The 19,471-nt window shown below is 44.4% G+C and overlaps 1 protein-coding gene across 38 annotated transcripts in view; it reads left to right on the top strand.

Moving 5' to 3' along the window:
- LOC140197167 (uncharacterized) overlaps positions 1–19,471 on the top strand; it is a 132,221-nt gene that overhangs the window by 91,415 nt on the left and 21,335 nt on the right. For 6 of the 38 annotated variants that reach the window (XM_072257064.1, XM_072257063.1, XM_072257052.1 and 3 more), the window contains 3 exons: positions 7,670–7,702; positions 11,322–11,354; positions 18,067–18,099. The exons of 4 other annotated variants lie outside the window; for them this stretch is intronic. In XM_072257064.1, the coding sequence (XP_072113165.1) occupies positions 7,670–7,702; positions 11,322–11,354; positions 18,067–18,099 (99 nt within the window). Of the gene's footprint in view, positions 1–741; positions 775–7,669; positions 7,703–11,321; positions 11,355–18,066; positions 18,100–19,471 lie in introns of all 38 variants that reach the window. 28 more of the 38 variants (XM_072257081.1, XM_072257078.1, XM_072257072.1 and 25 more) reach the window with 11 other exon arrangements.

The raw sequence follows: 19,471 nt of genomic DNA, 5'->3' as shown, positions 1-19,471 counted from the left end.
TGCATCGCTGTCAGCTTCTTCCCCAGCAGAGTAGGGCGGATGGTGTTGAACACACTGGAGAAGTCAAAAAACGTGACCTTCACAGTGCTCACTGGCTTGTCCAGGTGGGCGTAGACACGGTTCAGCAGGAAGACGATGGCATCTTCGACTCCTAGTCGGGGCTGGTAGGTGAACTGGAGGGGATCTAAGTGTGGCCTGACCATAGGCCGGAGCAGCTCCAGAACAAGTCTCTCCAGGGTCTTCATGATGTGGGAGGTCAATGCTACCGGTCTGTAGTCATTGAGGCCGCTGGGGCGCGGTGTCTTCGGCACAGGAACAAGGCAGGACTTCTTCCACAATACAGGAACCTTCCGGAGCCTCAGGAGGGTTCCTGTATTGTGGAAGACAATATCCACTCTCACCTGTCTTTTACACTCTGTGTATCTGAAGAATCTTTTTTGTATCCTCTGATACTATTGGCTAGCTTACTTTTGCATTCTATCTTTAGCTTCTTAATAACTTTTTTAGTTGCCTTCTATTGGTTTTTAACAGCTTCCCAATTCTCTGACTTCCCTCTAATTCTTGTTGTATTATATGCCCTCTCTTTGGCCATTTTGTTCCTTCAGGAGTATCGACAGCCTCTCTGTTTCTGTATTTATCAACTCTCTCTGTCTAAAGGGGCTTCATCATTCCTCCTGGTTCTGATGTCATCATTTGGGTCAGTCCCCTCCTGATAATCTTCACTTTCCCCTTTGTTCACAGAGATCGGGCCGGAAGAACAGACTAGGGCGACGTGTGAGTATCATCTCATGGAAATAAACACAAACGCCTTGAACCTTAAAGAAGGAGTCTGGAAGCAAGCGGTGGTGGGCAGTGGAAATGTTGATGGTGACAAAGGTGCGAGGGAGAGAGGGGGAGAACAAGCAGACAGGCAGAAAGAGAGAGGAAACAAATCTGGAGGGAGAGTGAGGAGAGGGTTGATATGAGCAGAGGTTTGGGATGGATGTGAGGGGGAAGGAGAGAAAGAACCTCTCTCTTCTTCACCCTCTCCAGTACAATCACACCTTTCCTATATATGGTGTAGTGATCAGAATTGCAGACAATGGTCAAATCAATGTTTTATAAAATTGTTTCCTCACTTGCTTGTCCAGAAATATTCCATGACTAGATAATGAATGCAGTATCCCATATCTACCTGTCCCCTCAGTGCCAGGGATCCTACAACCTGTACACTGAAGTCCCTATGATTCCCAGTCTAACTGGGGACCCACCATTCATCGTCGACTGTTTATTCCTCTCCATAGATGCTACCTGACTTGCTGAGATCCCCCAGCATTTTTGGTGTGTTGCACACAACTATCATGTGAATTTACTTTTCCTTCACCCAGTGAATCAACTCAGGATGAAATTCCATTGCTGTGTCCAATTTGATCAACATCGTCTGTCACCTCTGACTATCCTTACTTTCGACATCACCATCAATGCAAACCAAGTGTCGGCTGCAAATTCACTAATCACATCTGTGTTCATTAATGTACACAGAACAGTGCAGAACAGGGACAGACGCTGCAGCCCACAATGCACACATCGACATTCATGTGCCTTTCAAACACCTCTATTGTATTTCTCTCCACCACCACCCTATTCCAGACACGCACGTCAATGTGGAAAAAAGGAAACCTGCCTGCACATCTCCTTTGAGATTATCTCCCTTCACTTTAACTGCATGCCTCTGGTAAAGTTCTCTACATCCTCTCCAATGCCACAACATCCTTCCTGGACTGCCGTGATGGGAATTGAATGCTCTACTCCAGATGCAGCATAACTACAGTTTTATAACGCTGCCACATTACTACCCGAATCTTCAACTGAGCTGTTTGCTGAAAAAGACAAGCATTCCGTAGACCTCATTTATCATCCTTTCAGACTTCATGGAACTGTGGACTTGGACCCAATGGTCGCTCAGCTCAACAACATTGTTAACGTTTGATCAAAACCCAAGAGCATTATGCATCACTCCAGTTCCCTGACACTTATAACCTCTGGCACACTCACGGCCTCTTCCACAGTGAAGAGGTCATGGAAGTTCTCATTAAGTTTGTCTGCCATTTCTTTATCCCCCATTACTACTCGACCAGCATCATTTTCCAGTGGTCCAATATCAACTCTCGCCTCCCTTTTACTCTTGATACAATGGAAATAATCTTTAGTATCCTGCTTTATATTATTGGCTAGTTTGCCCTCATATTTCATCTTTTCTCTTATAGCTTTTTTAGTTACCTTTTGTTGGATTTTAAAAGCTTCCCAATTGTCCAGCTTCCCACTCACTTTTGCCACTTCTGCTCTGCTGTCATTCCTGCCAGTATCCTCCTTCCAATCCACCTTGGCAAGCTCCCCACTCATGCCTCTATAATTCCCTTCACTCCATTGCAATACTGATAGATGTGACTTATGCTTCTCCCTCTCAAACTGCAGCATGAATTCAATGATTTTATGATCACTGCCTCCCCAGGCTTCCTTTACATTAAGCACCCTAATGAGATCTGGGTTATTACGCAATGCCCAGACTAAGATAGCCTTTCCCCTAGTAGGCTCAAACACAAGCTGTTCTAAAAAGCATCTCGTAAGCATTCAACAAATTCCCTTCCTTGTGATTCAACACCTACCGAATTTTTCCTGTCCCCTTCCATATTAAAGTCCATGTTACAATTGTGACATTACCCTTATTACATGCCTTTTCCAGCTCCCATTGCAATCTCAGCCCTGCATCTTGGCTACTATGTACTGTGTACAGTTCTGGTCTCCATACTTGAGGAAAGGTATACTGGCTTTGGAGGCAGTGCAGAGGAGGTTCATCAGGTTGATTCCGGTGGAGAGATTGAGTCGCCTTGGACTATACTCTCTGGAATTCAGAAGAATGAGAGGGGATCTTGTAGAAACATACAAAATTTTGAAAGGGATAGATAAGATGAGTGTTGGCGCGTGGCCAAGTGGTTAAGACGTTCGTCCAGTGATTTGAAGGTTGTTATTTTAAGCTTTGGCTGAGGCAGCGTGTGTGTCCTTGAGCAAGGCACTTAACCACACATTGCTCTGCGACGACACCAGTGCCAAGCTGTATGGGTCCTAATGCCCTTCTCTTGGACAACATCGGTGGCGTGGTGAGGGGAGACTTGCAGCATAGGCAACGGACGGTCTTCCATACAACCTTGCCCAGGACTGCACCCTGGAAACCTTCCAAGGCGCAAATCCATGGTCTCATGAGACTAACGGATGCCTATTAGATAAGATGGAAGTAGGAAAGTTGTTTCCATTGGTAGGTGAATCAGGAACTAGGGAACATTGCCTCAAGCTTTATAGAACATGGAACATAGAATAGTACAGCACAGTACAGGCCCTTCAGCCCACAATGTTGTGCCGACCCTCAAACCCTGCCTCCCATGTAACCCCCCACCTTAAATTCCTCCATACACCTGTCGAGTAGTCCCTTAAATTTCATGAGTGTATCTGCCTCCACCACTGATTCAGACAGTGCATTCCATGCACCAACCACTCTCTGAGTAAAAAACCTTCCTCTAATGTCCCCCTTGAACTTCCCACCCCTCACCTTAAAGCCATGTCCTCTTATATTGAGCAATGGAAGAGGCGCTGGGGAAGAGGCGCTGGCTATCCACTCTATCTAGTCCTCTTAATATCTTGTATACCTCCATCATGTCTCTTCTCATCCTCCTCCTCTCCAAAGAGTAAAGCCCTGGCTCCCTTAATCTCTGATCATAATCCATACTCTCTAAACCAGGCAGCATCCTGGTAAATCTCCTCTATACCCTTTCCAATGCTTCCACATCCTTCCTATAGTGAGGCGACCAGAACTGGACGCAGTACTCCAAGTGTGGCCAGCCAGAGTTTCACAGAGCTGCATCATTACCTCGCGACTCTTAAACTCTATCCCTCGACTTAGGTAAGCTAACACCCCATAAGCTTTCTTAACTACCCTATCTAACCGTGAGGCAACTTTCAGGGATCTGTGGACATGTACCCGCAGATCCCTCCGCTCCTCCACACTACCAAGTATCCTGCCATTTACTTTGTACTCTGCCTTGGAGTTTGTCCTTCCAAAGTGTACCACCTCACACTTCTCTGGGTTGAACTCCTCCTGCCACTTCTCAGCCCACTTCTGCAACCTACCAATGTCTCTTTGCAATCTTGGACAATCCTCTACACTATCTACAACACCACCAACCTTTGTGTTGTCTGCAAACTTGCCAACCCACCCTTCTACCCCCACATCCAGGTCATTAATAAAAATCACGAAAAGTAGAGGTCCCAGATCCGAACATTGTGGGACACCACTAGTCACAATCCTCCAATCTGAATGTACTCCCTCCACCACAACCCTCTGCTTTCTGCAGGCAAGCCAATTCTGAATCCATCTGGCCAAACTTCCCTGGATCCCATGCCTTCTGACTTTCTGAATAAGCCTACCGTGTGGAACCTTGTCAAATGGCTTACTAAAATCCATATAGATCACACCCACTGCACTACCCTCATCTATATGCCTGGTCACCTCCTGAAAGAACTCTATCATCTTTGTTAGACACGATCTGCCCTTCACAAAGCCATGCTGAATGTTCCTGATCAGACCATGATTCTCTAAATGCCCATAGATCCTGTCTCTAAGAATCTTTTGCAACAGCTTTCCCACCACAGACGTAAGGCTCACTGGTCTATAATTACCCGGAGTATCCGTACTACCTTTTTAGAACAAGGGAACAACATTCACCTCCCTCCAATCCTCCGGTACCATTCCAGTGGACAATGAGGACATAAAGTTCCTAGCCAGAGGCTCAGCAATCTCTTTCCTCACCTTGTGGAGCAGCCTGGGGAATATTCCATCAGGCCCCAGGGACTTATCCAGCCTAATGTGTTTTAATAACTCCAATACCTCCTCTCCCTTAATATCAACATGCTCTGGAACATCAACCTCACTCATATTATCCTCACCATCATCAAGTTCCCTCTCATTGGTGAATACCGAAGAGAAGTACTCATTGAGGACTTCGCTCACTTCCACAGCCTCCAGGCACATCTTCCCACCTTTATCTCTAATCGGTCCTACCTTCACTCCTGTCATCCTTTTGTTCTTCACATAATTGAAGAATGCCTTGGGGTTTTCCTTTACCCCACTCGCCAAGGCCTTCTCATGCCCCCTTCTTGCTCTTCTCAGCCCTTTAAGTTCCTTTCTTGCTACTCTATATTCTTCAATAGACCCATCTGATACTTTCTTCCTAAACCTCATGTATGCTGCCTTCTTCCACCTGACTAGATTTTCCACCTCACTTGTCACCCATGGTTCCTTCACCCTACCATTCTTTATCTTCCTCACAGGGACAAATTTATCCCTAATATCCTGCAAGAGATCTCTAAACATCGACCACATGTCCATAGTACATTTCCCTGCAAAAACATCATCCCAATTCACACCCGCAAGTTCTAGCCTTATAGCCTCATAATCTGCCTTTCCCCAATTAAAAATTTTCCTGTCCTCTCTGATTCTATCCTTTTCCATGATAATGCTAAAGGCCAGGGAGCGGTGGTCACTGTCCCCCAGATGCTCACCCACTGAGAGATCTGTGACCTGACCCGGTTCATTACCTAGTACTAGATCTAGTATGGCATTCCCCCTGGTCGGTCTGTCCACATACTGTAACAGGAATCCGTCCTGGACACATTTAACAAACTCTGCCCCATCTAAACCCTTGGAACTACTCAGGTGCCAATCAATATTAGGGAAGTTAAAGTCACCCATGAGAATAGACCTGTTATTTTTGCACCTTTCAAAAATCTGCCTCCCGATCTGCTCCTCGGTATCTCTGCTGTTACCAGGGGGCCTATAGAATACCCCCAGTAGAGTAACTGCTCCCTTCCTGTTCCTGACTTCCACCCACACTGACTCAAAAGAGGATCCTGCTACATTACCCACCCTTTCAGAGGAGAAGATTTAGGATGGAGATGAGGAGAAACTGTTTTTCCCAGAGAGTGGTGAATCTGTGGAATTCTCTGCCCAGGGAAGCAGTTGAGGCTTCTTCACTAAATATATCTTTTAGATTAGATTATGAAGACACGTAGTCCCCTTTTATTGTCATTTAGTAATGCATGCATTAAGAAATGATACATTATTTCCTCCGGTGTGATATCACAAAAAACACAGGACAAAACAAGACTGAAAAAACTGACAAAACCACATAATTATAACATATTGTTACAACAGTGCACAATACCATAACTAGATGAAGAAAGTCCGCGAGCACAGTAAAGTTCAAAGTTTCTCAAATGTCCCACATCTGACGCAGACGGGAGAGGGAAGAAAAACTCTCCCTGCCATGCCGACCACAATCCGACTCTGAGTCATCGGAAAACTTCGAGCTCTGATCAGCTCTCCGACACCAAGTACTAAGCGCCATCTCCGTCCGAGCGATTCGACCTCTTTCTCAGTCGCCAAAAGCAGGCAAGGCTGGGGATTTTGAGGCCTACCCTCCGAAAGATTCCCGACCACACAGTAATGACAGCAGCGAATGGGCGTTTCAGAAATTTCTCCAGATGTTCCTCTGTGATTTCACGTCTATCTCCATCAAATCAGAAATTGTCCACGGCCCCTATTTAACAGATATGACATCATTTTTCACCGGAGAGCTGCGCACGCACGGTGTGCTGCCATCTTCTCCTCCAGCCAAGACAGGACTCTGGGGAGACACAGTAAGATAAATTTTTACATTGTAGGGGAATTAAGGGTTACTTCTTTAAATAATTTCAACAAATGTGACAGGCAAGATTTTCCCTTGAGGAATCCATGCTGACTATGGCCTATTTTATCATGGGCCTCCAAGTACCCTAAGACCTCATCCTGAATAATTGACTCCAACATCTTCCCAACCAGTGAAGTCAGATGAACTGGCTTATAGTTTCTTTCCTTTTGCTTCTCTCCCTTCTTGAAGAGTGGAGTGACATTTGCAATTTTGCAGTCCTTGGAACCATTCTAGAATCTAGTGATTCTTGAAAGATCATTACTAATGCCTCCATGATCCCTTCAGCAACCTCTTTCAGAATGCTGAGGTGTACACCGTCTGGTCCAGGTGACTTATCCACCTTTCTATATTTCAGTTTCCCAAGAACCTACTCTCTAGTAATGGTAACTTCACACACTTCATAACCTCCAACACCCAGAACTTCCGTCATACTGTTAGTGTCTTCCACTGTGAAGACTGAGGCAAAATACTTGTTCAGTTGGTCCCCCTTTCCTTGTCCCCCATTACCTCTCCCAATATTGTTTTCCAGTGGTCCAATATCCACTCTCACCTGTCTTTTACACTTTGTGTATCTGAAGAATCTTTTTTGTATCCTCTGATTTTATTGGCTAGCTTACTTTCGCATTCTTTCTTTAGCTTCTTAATAAGTTTTTTAGTTGCCTTCTATTGGTTTTTAACGGCATCCCAATTCTCTGACTTTCCTTTAATTCTTCCTATATTATATGCCCTCTCTTTGGCCTTTTTGTTCCTTCAGGAGTATCGACAGCCTCTCTGTTTCTGTATTTATCAACTCTCCCTGTCTAAAGGGGCTTCATCATTCCTCCTGGTTCTGCTGTCATCATTTGGGTCAGTCCCCTCCTGATAATCTTCACTTTCCCCTTTGTTCACAGAGATCGGGCCGGAAGAACAGACGAGGGCGACGTGTGAGTATCATCTCATGGAAATAAACACAAACGCCTTGAACCTTAAAGAAGGAGTCTGGAAGCAAGCGGTGGTGGGCAGTGGAAATGTTGATGGTGACAAAGGGGTGAGGGAGAGAGTGGGAGACAAGCAGACAGGCAGAGAGAGAGAGGAAACAAATCTGGAGGGAGAGTGAGGAGAGGGTTGGATACGATCAGGGGTTTGGGATGAATGTGAGGGGGAAGGAGAGAAAGAACCTCTCTCTTCTTCACCCTCTCCAGTACAATCACACCTTTCCTATATATGGTGTAGTGATCAGAATTGCAGACAATGGTCAATCAAAGTTTTATAAAATTGTTTCCTCACTTGCTTGTCCAGAAATATTCCATGACTAGATAATGAATGCAGTATCCCATATCTACCTGTCCCCTCAGTGCCAGAGATCCTACAACCTGTACACTGAAGTCCCTATGATTCCCAGTGCTAACTGGGGACCCACCATTCATCGTCGACTGTTTATTCCTCTCCATAGATGCTACCTGACTTGCTGAGATCCCCCAGCATTTTTTGTGTGTTGCACACAACTATCATGTGAATTTACTTTTCCTTCACTCAGTGAATCTGTGAGTTGACTACCCTATCTATCTGTGAGGCAACTTTCAGTGATCTGTGGACATGTACTCCCAGATCCCTCTGCTCCTCCACACTACCAAGTATCCTGGCATTTACTTTGTACTCTGCCTTGGAGTTTGTACTTCCAAAGTGTACCACCTCACACTTCTCTGGGTTGAACTCCTGCAAGCTACCAATGTCTGTCTGCAACCTTCGACGATCCTCTACACCACCAACCTTTGTGTCATCTGCAAACTTGCCAACCTACCCTTTTACCCCACATCCAGGTCGTTAATAAAAATCACGAAAAGTAGAGGTCCCAGAACTGATCCTTGTGGGACACCACTAGTTGCAACCCTCCAATCCAAATGTATTCCCTCCACCACGACCCTCTGCCTTCTGCAGGCAAGCCAGTTCTGAATCCACCTGGCCAAACTTCCCTGGATCCCATGCCTTCTGACCTTCTGAATAAGCCTACCGTGTGGAATCTTGTCAAATGCCTTACTCAAATCCATATAGATTACATCCATTGAACTACCCTTATCTATATGCCTGGTCACTTCCTCAAAGAACTCTATCAGGCTTGTTAGACACAATCTACCCTTCACAAAGCCATGCTGACTGTTCCTGATCAGACCATGATTCTCTAAATGCCCATAGATCCTGTCTCTAAGAATATTTTTCAACAGCTTTCCCTCCACTGACGTAAGGCTCATTGGTCTATAATTACCAGGACTATCCCTACTACCTTTTTTGAACAAGGGAACAACATTCACCTCCCTCCAATCCTCCGGTACCATTCCCGTAGATAATGAGGACATAAAGATCCTCGCTAGAGGCTCAGCAATCTCTTCCCTCGCCTCGTGGAGCAGCCTGGGGAATATTCCATCAGGCCCCGGGGACTTATCCGTCCTAATGTATTTTAGCAACTCCAACACCTCCTCTGCCTTAATATCAACATGCTCCAGAACATCAACCTCACTCATATTGTCCTCACCGTCATCAAGTTCCCTCTCATGGGTGAATACCGAAGAGAAGTATTCATTGAGGACCTCACTCACTTCCACAGCCTCTAGGCACATCTTCCCACCTTTATCTCTAATTAGTCCTACCTTCACTCCTGTCATCATTTTGTTCTTCACATAATTGAAGAATGCCTTGGGGTTTTCCTTTACCCCATTCACCCAGACCTTCTTATGCCCCTTCTTGCTCTTCTCAGTCCCTTCTTTAGCTCCTTTCTTGCTACCCTATATTCCTCAATAGACCCATCTGTTCCTTGCTTCCTAAACCTCATGTATGCTGCCCTCTTCCACCCTACTAGATATTCCACCGCACTTGTCATCCATGGTTCCTTCACCCTACCATTCTTTATCTTCCTCATCGGGACAAATTTATCCCTAACATCCTGCAAGAGATCTCTAAACATCGACCACATGTCCATTGTTCATTTCCCTGCAAAAATATCATCGCAATTCACACCTGCAAGTTCTCGCCTTATAGCCTCATAATTTGCCTTCCTCATTTAAAAATTTTCCTGTCCTTTCTGATTCTATCCTTTTCCATGATAATGCTGAAGGCTAGGGAGTGGTGGTTATTGTCCCCCAGATGCTCACCCACTGAGAGATCTGTGACCTGACCTGGTTCATTACCTAGTACTAGATCTAGTATGGCATTCCCCCTAGTCGGCCTGTCAACATACTGTGACAGGAATCCGTCCTGGACACACTTAACAAACTCTGCCCCATCTAAACCCCTGGAACTACTCAGGTGCCAATCAATATTAGGGAAGTTAAAGTCACCCATGAGAAAAGACCTGTTATTTTTGCACCTTTCAAAAATCTGCCTCCCGATCTGCTCCTCGGTACCTCTGCTGTTACCAGGGGGCCTATAGAATACCCCCAGTAGAGTAACTGCTCCCTTCCTGTTCCTGACTTCCACCCACACTGACTCAAAAGAGGATCCTGCTACATTACCCACCCTTTCAGAGGAGAAGATTTAGGATGGAGATAAGGAGAAACTGTTTTTCCCAGAGAGTGGTGAATCTGTGGAATTCTCTGCCCAGGGAAGCAGTTGAGGCTTCTTCACTAAAAATATTTAAGAAACAGTTAGAAAGGTTTTTACATAGTAAGGGAATTAAGGGTTACTTCTTTAAATAATTCCAACAAATGTGTCAGGCAAGATTTTCCCTTGAGGAGTCCATGATGACTATCTTATCATATGTCTCCAAGTACCCTAAGACCTCATCCTGAATAATAGATTCCAACATCTTCCCAACCACTGAAGTCAGATGAACTGGCTTATAGTTTCCTTCCTTCTGCCTCTCTCCCTTCTTGAAGAATGGAGTGACACTTACAATTTTGCAGTTCTTGGAACCATTCTAGAATCTAGTGATTCTTGAAAGATCATTACTAATGCCTCCATGATCCCTTCAGCAACCTCTTTCAGAATGCTGAGGTGTACACCGTCTGTTCCAGGTGATATACCTACCTTTATATATTTCAGTTTCCCAAGAACCTACTCTCTAGTAATGGTAACTTCACACACTTCATAACCTCTAACACCCAGAACTTCCATCATATTGTTAGTGTCTTCCACAGTGAAGACTGAGGTAAAATACTTGTTCAATTCGTCCGCCCTTTCCTTGTCCCCCATTACCTCTCCCAATATTGTATTCCAGTGGTCCAGTATCCACTCTCACCTGTCTTTTACACTTTGTGTATCTGAAGAATCTTTTTTGTGTCCTCTGATATTATTGGCTAGCTTAATTTCGTATTCCATCTTTACCTTCTTAATAACTTGCCTTCTATTGGTTTTTAACAGCTTCCCAATGCTCTGACTTCCCTCTAATTCTTGTTATATTATATGCCCTCTCTTTGGCCTTTTTATTCCTTCAGGAGTATCGGCAGCCTCTCTGTTTCTGTATTTATCAACTCTCTCTGTCTAAAGGGGCTTCATCATTCCTCCTGGTTCTGCTGTCATCATTTGGGTCAGTCCCCTCCTGATAATCTTCACTTTCCCCTTTGTTCACAGAGATCGGGCCGGAAGAACAGACGAGGGCGACGTGTGAGTATCATCTCATGGAAATAAACACAAACGCCTTGAACCTTAAAGAAGGAGTCTGGAAGCAAGCGGTGGTGGGCAGTGGAAATGTTGATGGTGACAAAGGGGTGAGGGAGAGAGTGGGAGACAAGCAGACAGGCAGAGAGAGAGAGGAAACAAATCTGGAGGTAGAGTGAGGAGAGGGTTGGATACGATCAGGGGTTTGGGATGAATGTGAGGGGGAAGGAGAGAAAGAACCTCTCTCTTCTTCACCCTCTCCAGTACAATCACACCTTTCCTATATATGGTGTAGTGATCAGAATTGCAGACAATGGTCAGTCAAAGTTTTATAAAATTGTTTCCTCACTTGCTTGTCCAGAAACATTCCATGACTAGATAATGAATGCAGTATCCCATATCTACCTGTCCCCTCAGTACCAGGGATCCTACAACCTGTACACTGAAGTCCCTATGATTCCCAGTCTAACTGGGGACCCACCATTCATCGTCGACTGTTTATTCCTCTCCATAGATGCTACCTGACTTGCTGAGATCCCCCAGCATTTTTGGTGTGTTGCACACAACTATCATGTGAACTTACTTTTCCTTCACCCAGTGAATCAACTCAGGATGAAATTCCATTGCTGTGTCCAATTTGATCAACATCGTCTGTCACCTCTGACTATCCTTACTTTCGACATCACCATCAATGCAAACCAAGTGTCGGCTGCAAATTCACTAATCACATCTGTGTTCATTAATGTACACAGAACAGTGCAGAACAGAGACAGACGCTGCAGCCCACAATGCACACATCGACATTCATGTGCCTTTCAAACACCTCTATTGTATTTCTCTCCACCACCACCCTATTCCAGACACGCACGTCAATGTGGAAAAAAGGAAACCTGCCTGCACATCTCCTTTGAGATTATCTCCCTTCACTTTAACTGCATGCCTCTGGTAAAGTTCTCTACATCCTCTCCAATGCCACAACATCCTTCCTGTACTGCCGTGATGGGAATTGAATGCTCTACTCCAGATGCAGCATAACTGCAGTTTTATAACGCTGCCACATTACTACCCGAATCTTCAACTGAGCTGTTTGCTGAAAAAGACAAGCATTCCGTAGACCTCATTTATCATCCTTTCAGACTTCATGGAACTGTGGACTTGGACCCAATGGTCGCTCAGCTCAACAACATTGTTAACGTTTGATCAAAACCCAAGAGCATTATGCATCCTATCCTGTTCCTCTCTCAACCAAGTCTCTGTAATGACCAGAACTTCTTAGTTCCATGTAGTGATCCATGCTCTTTCATCCCCATCTTCTATAATAATTCCAGCATTAAAATAAACACACTTGTCTATTCCCAGGCTCCTGCCTGTACTTGCTGGTCCTGACATCTACCTGTCTCACAATCCCACCATTTCCTGACCAGATTCTCTGGTTCCTCTCCCACTGCCAGACTAGTTTAAACCCTTCACCTGGAGAGTTGCTGAGGTCTGGCGTTGATCATAAGATATTGGAGCAGAATTAGGCCATTCAGCCTATCAAGTCTGCTCCACCATTCCATCATGGCTGACCCCAGATCCCGGATCCCATTCAGCTACATACACCTGCCTTCTCGCCATATCCTTTGATGCCCTGACCAGTCAGGAAACGATCAACTTCTGCTTTAGATGTACTTCCTGACTTGGCCTCCACCGCAGTCTGTGGCAGAGCATTCCACAACATCACAATTCTCTGGCTAAAAAAATTCCTCCTTTCCTCTGCTCTAAAGGTCATCCCTCAATTTTGAGGCTGTGCCCTCTAGTTCTGGATACACACACAAAAGGAGATATCCTCTCCTCATCCTGTCATGGTCCCTTCTGGCAATCCCCTACCTTGCTAGTTACCTCAGGAATTGGGCCTCAATCCCCTCGTTGAATTTCCAATCATTCCCAGGTTCCACTAACTGCGTCGTCGTCGTCCTCCTCCTCCTCCATTTCCAGCTGTTTAGATGCATCTAGTGGTATTACAGCCCTCTGCAGGATGTATAATTAATTATAGAACTTCAAGGAACTCAAATTCTCGAGTTCAACCTAGTCTCACGTATAAACTGAATAACAGACTCTTCAATCAGATGTTGGTTCTCTTGATGGCCAAACAAAGATTTAATAGAAAACCAAAATAAATTTAAGCCAGATAGCCTCTTGAACAACATGCTTCTTTCAATTTTGTATCGATTACAGCTCAGCAAAACATGCTGGACTGTCTCTGGACTACCACAGTCACATAATCCAGTTGGATGTTTTCCTATTATCTTTAAATAATTTTTAGCCCACAATTCCCCAACCTATGTCTTGTAAATTTCACCATATCTCTATGACTTAAAAGCTAACAGTCTGAAACCTTTTTAACTAGTGGGTGACTAGAAAAATAATGCTTGCCCCTTAATTCATTTTTCCAATCCTCCTGCCACTTCTTCTCTATGCCATTTTTAATCCTACTTCTCAATTCTGGTCTGCCTAGGGGAACTCTAATTTCTACTTGCCATGCCATCCACAATTTCATTTCCCTCCACCCCAGCGTGCCCAGGTATCCATGAAAATCTAACTGCACAACCCATCTTCCCTACTCTAAACAACACTAAGAGAATCTCAATAACTATGTCAGGACGAGCTTTTGATTTACTCACTTTTATAGACCCTAAGGTAGCAGCAGAATCCGAACAGATGATATCCCTACGTGGTCGAGAGTCTTCTATCCACCATGAGGCCCAGAGGATTGCTAATAATTCGGTTGCAAAGACAGAAACACCATTTGAAACCCGGTGACCAATCTTAACTCCAAGTTGAGACACATACATCCCAAATCTTGCCCTACCGCTCTCTAGGTCCACTGATAAGATCCCCATTTATTATTTAAATATTCATTTGTGATCAATACTGATGAAATTGCTCTGCTTCCTTTAAGCTGGAAAAGGAGGAATAGGTCTACCTGTGGTTCTGGAAAGAGCTAAAGAGGGATGGGTGACAAGCAAATTTAGTCAACTATGTCTTCCTCAGTCAGTTCAATTTCACAGCCCAGTTATTAACCAAGTCTAAAAATGGGTATCTTTTAATTTTACTTTGGTGCTCCGACTTCCCCTGCAAAAGACACTTTGATGGACATCTGTGATTGAATCCATTTAGTTTTACCCAATACTGCGGGCTCAACTGAATTCGTCTTAAATGCAGAGGCACTTCTCCCATCTCCACACATAATGCCAGGACTGATGTTGTTCTAAAAGCTCCACAACAGAGTCTAAGTGCTTTGGACTGCACAGTGTCTAGTTTTCCAAGCACTGCCGTAGCAGCGGAACCATAAGCAATACAACCATAATCTATAACTGATCTAATCATAGCTAGATATATTAAGTACATAGTTTCCCGCCCTGCTCCCCAGTCGCATCCAGCAATACTTATCATAACATTTAAAACTTTCTCACACTTTCCAATTGTTTTATCTATATGAACCCTCCAAGTAAGTCTTTCATCAAACCAGACACCTAAAAACTTGAATACCTTGACTCTTTCTAGTAGAGAATCATATAGACACAATTCACAACACCTGCTTTCCATCAGGAAATGCAGGATAAAGACCCTGTGATCACAACAAGGAATATGCCAGTTTGTTGGCTGACTCTAGTGTGAGTAAAACTGATTCCTGAGAACTGTCAGTTCTAAGTTCTGCACAGTTTCCTGGATACTCTACATGACCCTTGTCTCTGTGTAAAGACTCCTCTGGATACCGGTTCCCCATTCGTGGCGGTGCTAACGCCTCACAACTCTGCCTCAGGCGCCCGTGTCCTGCACTTGGGTTCGTCCCCAGCCTTGTCCTTGCAACACATCCAGCTTATCAAGTTCTTTCAACATTCGGTAGGTTTGAATGAGATCCCACCACCCCCTCCCCCTGCCACATCTGCATTCTTCTAAATTCCAGTGAGTACAGGCCCCTCGTATCATCCGCAAACTTTGCCACCAAGCCATCAATTCCACCATCTAAATCACTGACAAACAATGTGAGAAGTAGCAGTCCCTATACTGACCCCTGAGGAACATCACTAGTCACTGGCAGCCAACCAAAAAGGGCCCCTTTTATTCCCACTCGCTGCCTCCTGCCTCCTGCCTGTCAACCATTCCTCCGTCGATGCGTGAATCTTTCCTGTAACAGCATAGGATTTTTGTTTGTTAAGCAGCCTCATGTGTGGCACATTATCAAATACCTTTTGAAAATCCAAGTAAATGACATCCACTGCCTCTCCTTAGTTCACCCTGCTAACAGATTTGTCAGGCAAGATATCCCTTTACAGAAACCGTGCTGACTTTGACTGATTTTATCACTAGTCTCCAAGTACCCCGAAACCTCATCCTTAGTAATTGACTCCAACACTTTCCCAACCACTGAGGTTAGGCTACCTGGCCTATGACCTCCTTTCCTTTGCCTTCCCCCCTTCTTAAAGAGTGGAGTGACATTTGCAAACTTCCAGTCCTCTGGGACCATCCAGAATCACATGATTCTCGAAAGATCATGACCAATGCATCTGTCATCTCTTTAGCAACTTCTCTCAGGACTCTGGGTTGTAGTCCATCTGGTCCAGGTGACTTATCCACCTTAAGACTTTGAGTTTGCCTCACATTTATTCCTTTGTGGTAGCAATGACACTCACTCCAGTTCTCTGACACTTATAACCTCTGGCACACTCACGGCCTCTTCCACAGTGAAGAGGTCATGGAAGTTCTCATTAAGTTTGTCTGCCATTTCTTTATCCCCCATTACTACCCGACCAGCATCATTTTCCAGTGGTCCAATATCAACTCTCACCTCCCTTTTACTCTTGATATAATGGAAATAACCTTTAGTATCCTGCTTTATATTATCGGCTAGTTTGCCCTCATATTTCATCTTTTCTCTTATAGCTTTTTTAGTTACCTTTTGTTGGATTTTAAAAGCTTCCCAATTATCCAGCTTCCCACTCACTTTTGCCACTTCTGCTCTGCTGTCATTCCTGCCAGTATCCTCCTTCCAATCCACCTTGGCAAGCTCCCCACTCATGCCTCTGTAATTCCTTTCACTCCATTGCAATACTGATAGATGTGACTTATGCTTCTCCCTCTCAAACTGCAGCATGAATTCAATGATTTTATGATCACTGCCTCCCCAGGCTTCCTTTACATTAAGCACCCTAATAAGATCTGGGTTATTACACAATGCCCAGACTAAGATAGCCTTTCCCCTAGTAGGCTCAAACACAAGCTGTTCTAAAAAGCATCTCGTAAGCATTCAACAAATTCCCTTCCTTGCGATTCAACACCTACCTAATTTTTCCTGTCCCCTTCCATATTAAAGTCCATGTTACAATTGTGACATTACCCTTATTACATGCCTTTTCCAGCTCCCATTGCAATCTCAGCCCTGCATCTTGGCTACTATGTACTGTGTGCAGCTCTGGTCTCCATACTTGAGGAAGGATAGACTGGCTTTGGAGGCAGTGCAGAGGAGGTTCATCAGGTTGATTCCGGTGGAGAGATTGAGTCGCCTGGGACTATACTCTCTGGAATTCAGAAGAATGAGAGAGGATAGAAACATAGAAAATTTTGAAAGGGATAGATAAGATGGAAGTAAGAAAGTTGTTTCCATTGGTAGGTGAGACTAGAACTAGGGAACATTGCCTCAAGATTCAGGGGAGAAGATATAGGACGGAGATGAGAATAAACTGTGGTTAATCTGTGGAATTCTCTGCCCAGGGAAGCAGTTGAGGCTTCTTCACTAAATATACTTAAGACACAGTTAGATAGATTTTTACATAGCAGGGGAATTAATGGTTACTTCAAGTAATTCCACAACTTTGTCAGGCAAGATTTTCCCTTGAGGAGTCCATGATGACTATCTTATCATATGTCTCCAAGTACCCTAAGACCTCATCCTGAATAATAGATTCCAACATCTTCCCAACCACTGAAGTCAGATGAACTGGCTTATAGTTTCCTTCCTTCTGCCTCTCTCCCTTCTTGAAGAATGGAGTGACACTTACAATTTTGCAGTTCTTGGAACCATTCTAGAATCTAGTGATTCTTGAAAGATCATTACTAATGCCTCCATGATCCCTTCAGCAACCTCTTTCAGAATGCTGAGGTGTACACCGTCTGTTCCAGGTGATATACCTACCTTTATATATTTCAGTTTCCCAAGAACCTACTCTCTAGTAATGGTAACTTCACACACTTCATAACCTCTAACACCCAGAACTTCCATCATATTGTTAGTGTCTTCCACAGTGAAGACTGAGGCAAAATACTTGTTCAATTCGTCCGCCCTTTCCTTGTCCCCCATTACCTCTCCCAATATTGTATTCCAGTGGTCCAGTATCCACTCTCACCTGTCTTTTACACTTTGTGTATCTGAAGAATCTTTTTTGTGTCCTCTGATATTATTGGCTAGCTTAATTTCGTATTCCATCTTTACCTTCTTAATAACTTGCCTTCTATTGGTTTTTAACAGCTTCCCAATGCTCTGACTTCCCTCTAATTCTTGTTATATTATATGCCCTCTCTTTGGCCTTTTTGTTCCTTCAGGAGTATCGGCAGCCTCTCTGTTTCTGTATTTATCAACTCTCTCTGTCTAAAGGGGCTTCATCATTCCTCCTGGTCCTGCTGTCATCATTTGGGTCAGTCCCCTCCTGATAATCTTCACTTTCCCCTTTGTTCACAGAGATCGGGCCGGAAGAACAGACGAGGGCGACGTGTGAGTATCATCTCATGGAAATAAACACAAACGCCTTGAACCTTAAAGAAGGAGTCTGGAAGCAAGCGGTGGTGGGCAGTGGAAATGTTGATGGTGACAAAGGTGCGAGGGAGAGAGGGGGAGACAAGCAGACAGGCAGAAAGAAAGAGGAAACAAATCTGGAGGTAGAGTGAGGAGAGGGTTGGATACGATCAGGGGTTTGGGATGGATGTGAGGCGGAGGGAGAGAAAAAACCTCTCTCTTCTTCACCCTCTCCAGTACAATCACACCTTTCCTATATATGGTGTAGTGATCAGAATTGCACACAATAGTCAGTCAAAGTTTTATAAAATTGTTTCCTCACTTGCTTGTCCAGAAACATTCCATGACTAGATAATGAATGCAGTATCCCATATCTACCTGTCCCCTCAGTGCCAGGGATCCTACAACCTGTACACTGAAGTCCCTATGATTCCCAGTGCTAACTGGGGACCCACCATTCATCGTCGACTGTTTATTCCTCTCCATAGATGCTACCTGACTTGCTGAGATCCCCCAGCATTTTTGGTGTGTTGCACACAACTATCATGTGAATTTACTTTTCCTTCACCCAGTGAATCAACTCAGGATGAAATTCCATTGCTGTGTCCAATTTGATCAACATCGTCTGTCACCTCTGACTATCCTTACTTTCGACATCACCATCAATGCAAACCAAGTGTCGGCTGCAAATTCACTAATCACATCTGTGTTCATTAATGTACACAGAACAGTGCAGAACAGAGACAGACGCTGCAGCCCACAATGCACACATCGACATTCATGTGCCTTTCAAACACCTCTATTGTATTTCTCTCCACCACCACCCTATTCCAGACACGCACGTCAATGTGGAAAAAAGGAAACCTGCCTGCACATCTCCTTTGAGATTATCTCCCTTCACTTTAACTGCATGCCTCTGGTAAAGTTCTCTACATCCTCTCCAATGCCACAACATCCTTCCTGTACTGCCGTGATGGGAATTGAATGCTCTACTCCAGATGCAGCATAACTACAGTTTTATAACGCTGCCACATTACTACCCGAATCTTCAACTGAGCTGTTTGCTGAAAAAGACAAGCATTCCGTAGACCTCATTTATCATCCTTTCAGACTTCATGGAACTGTGGACTTGGACCCAATGGTCGCTCAGCTCAACAACATTGTTAACGTTTGATCAAAACCCAAGAGCATTATGCATCACTCCAGTTCCCTGACACTTATAACCTCTGGCACACTCACGGCCTCTTCCACAGTGAAGAGGTCATGGAAGTTCTCATTAAGTTTGTCTGCCATTTCTTTATCCCCCATTACTACTCGACCAGCATCATTTTCCAGTGGTCCAATATCAACT

Source organism: Mobula birostris, chromosome 5 (genome assembly GCF_030028105.1).
Source record: "Mobula birostris isolate sMobBir1 chromosome 5, sMobBir1.hap1, whole genome shotgun sequence".
Lineage (NCBI taxonomy): Eukaryota > Metazoa > Chordata > Chondrichthyes > Myliobatiformes > Myliobatidae > Mobula > Mobula birostris.
This window is presented reverse-complemented; position numbering and strand designations above follow the sequence as displayed.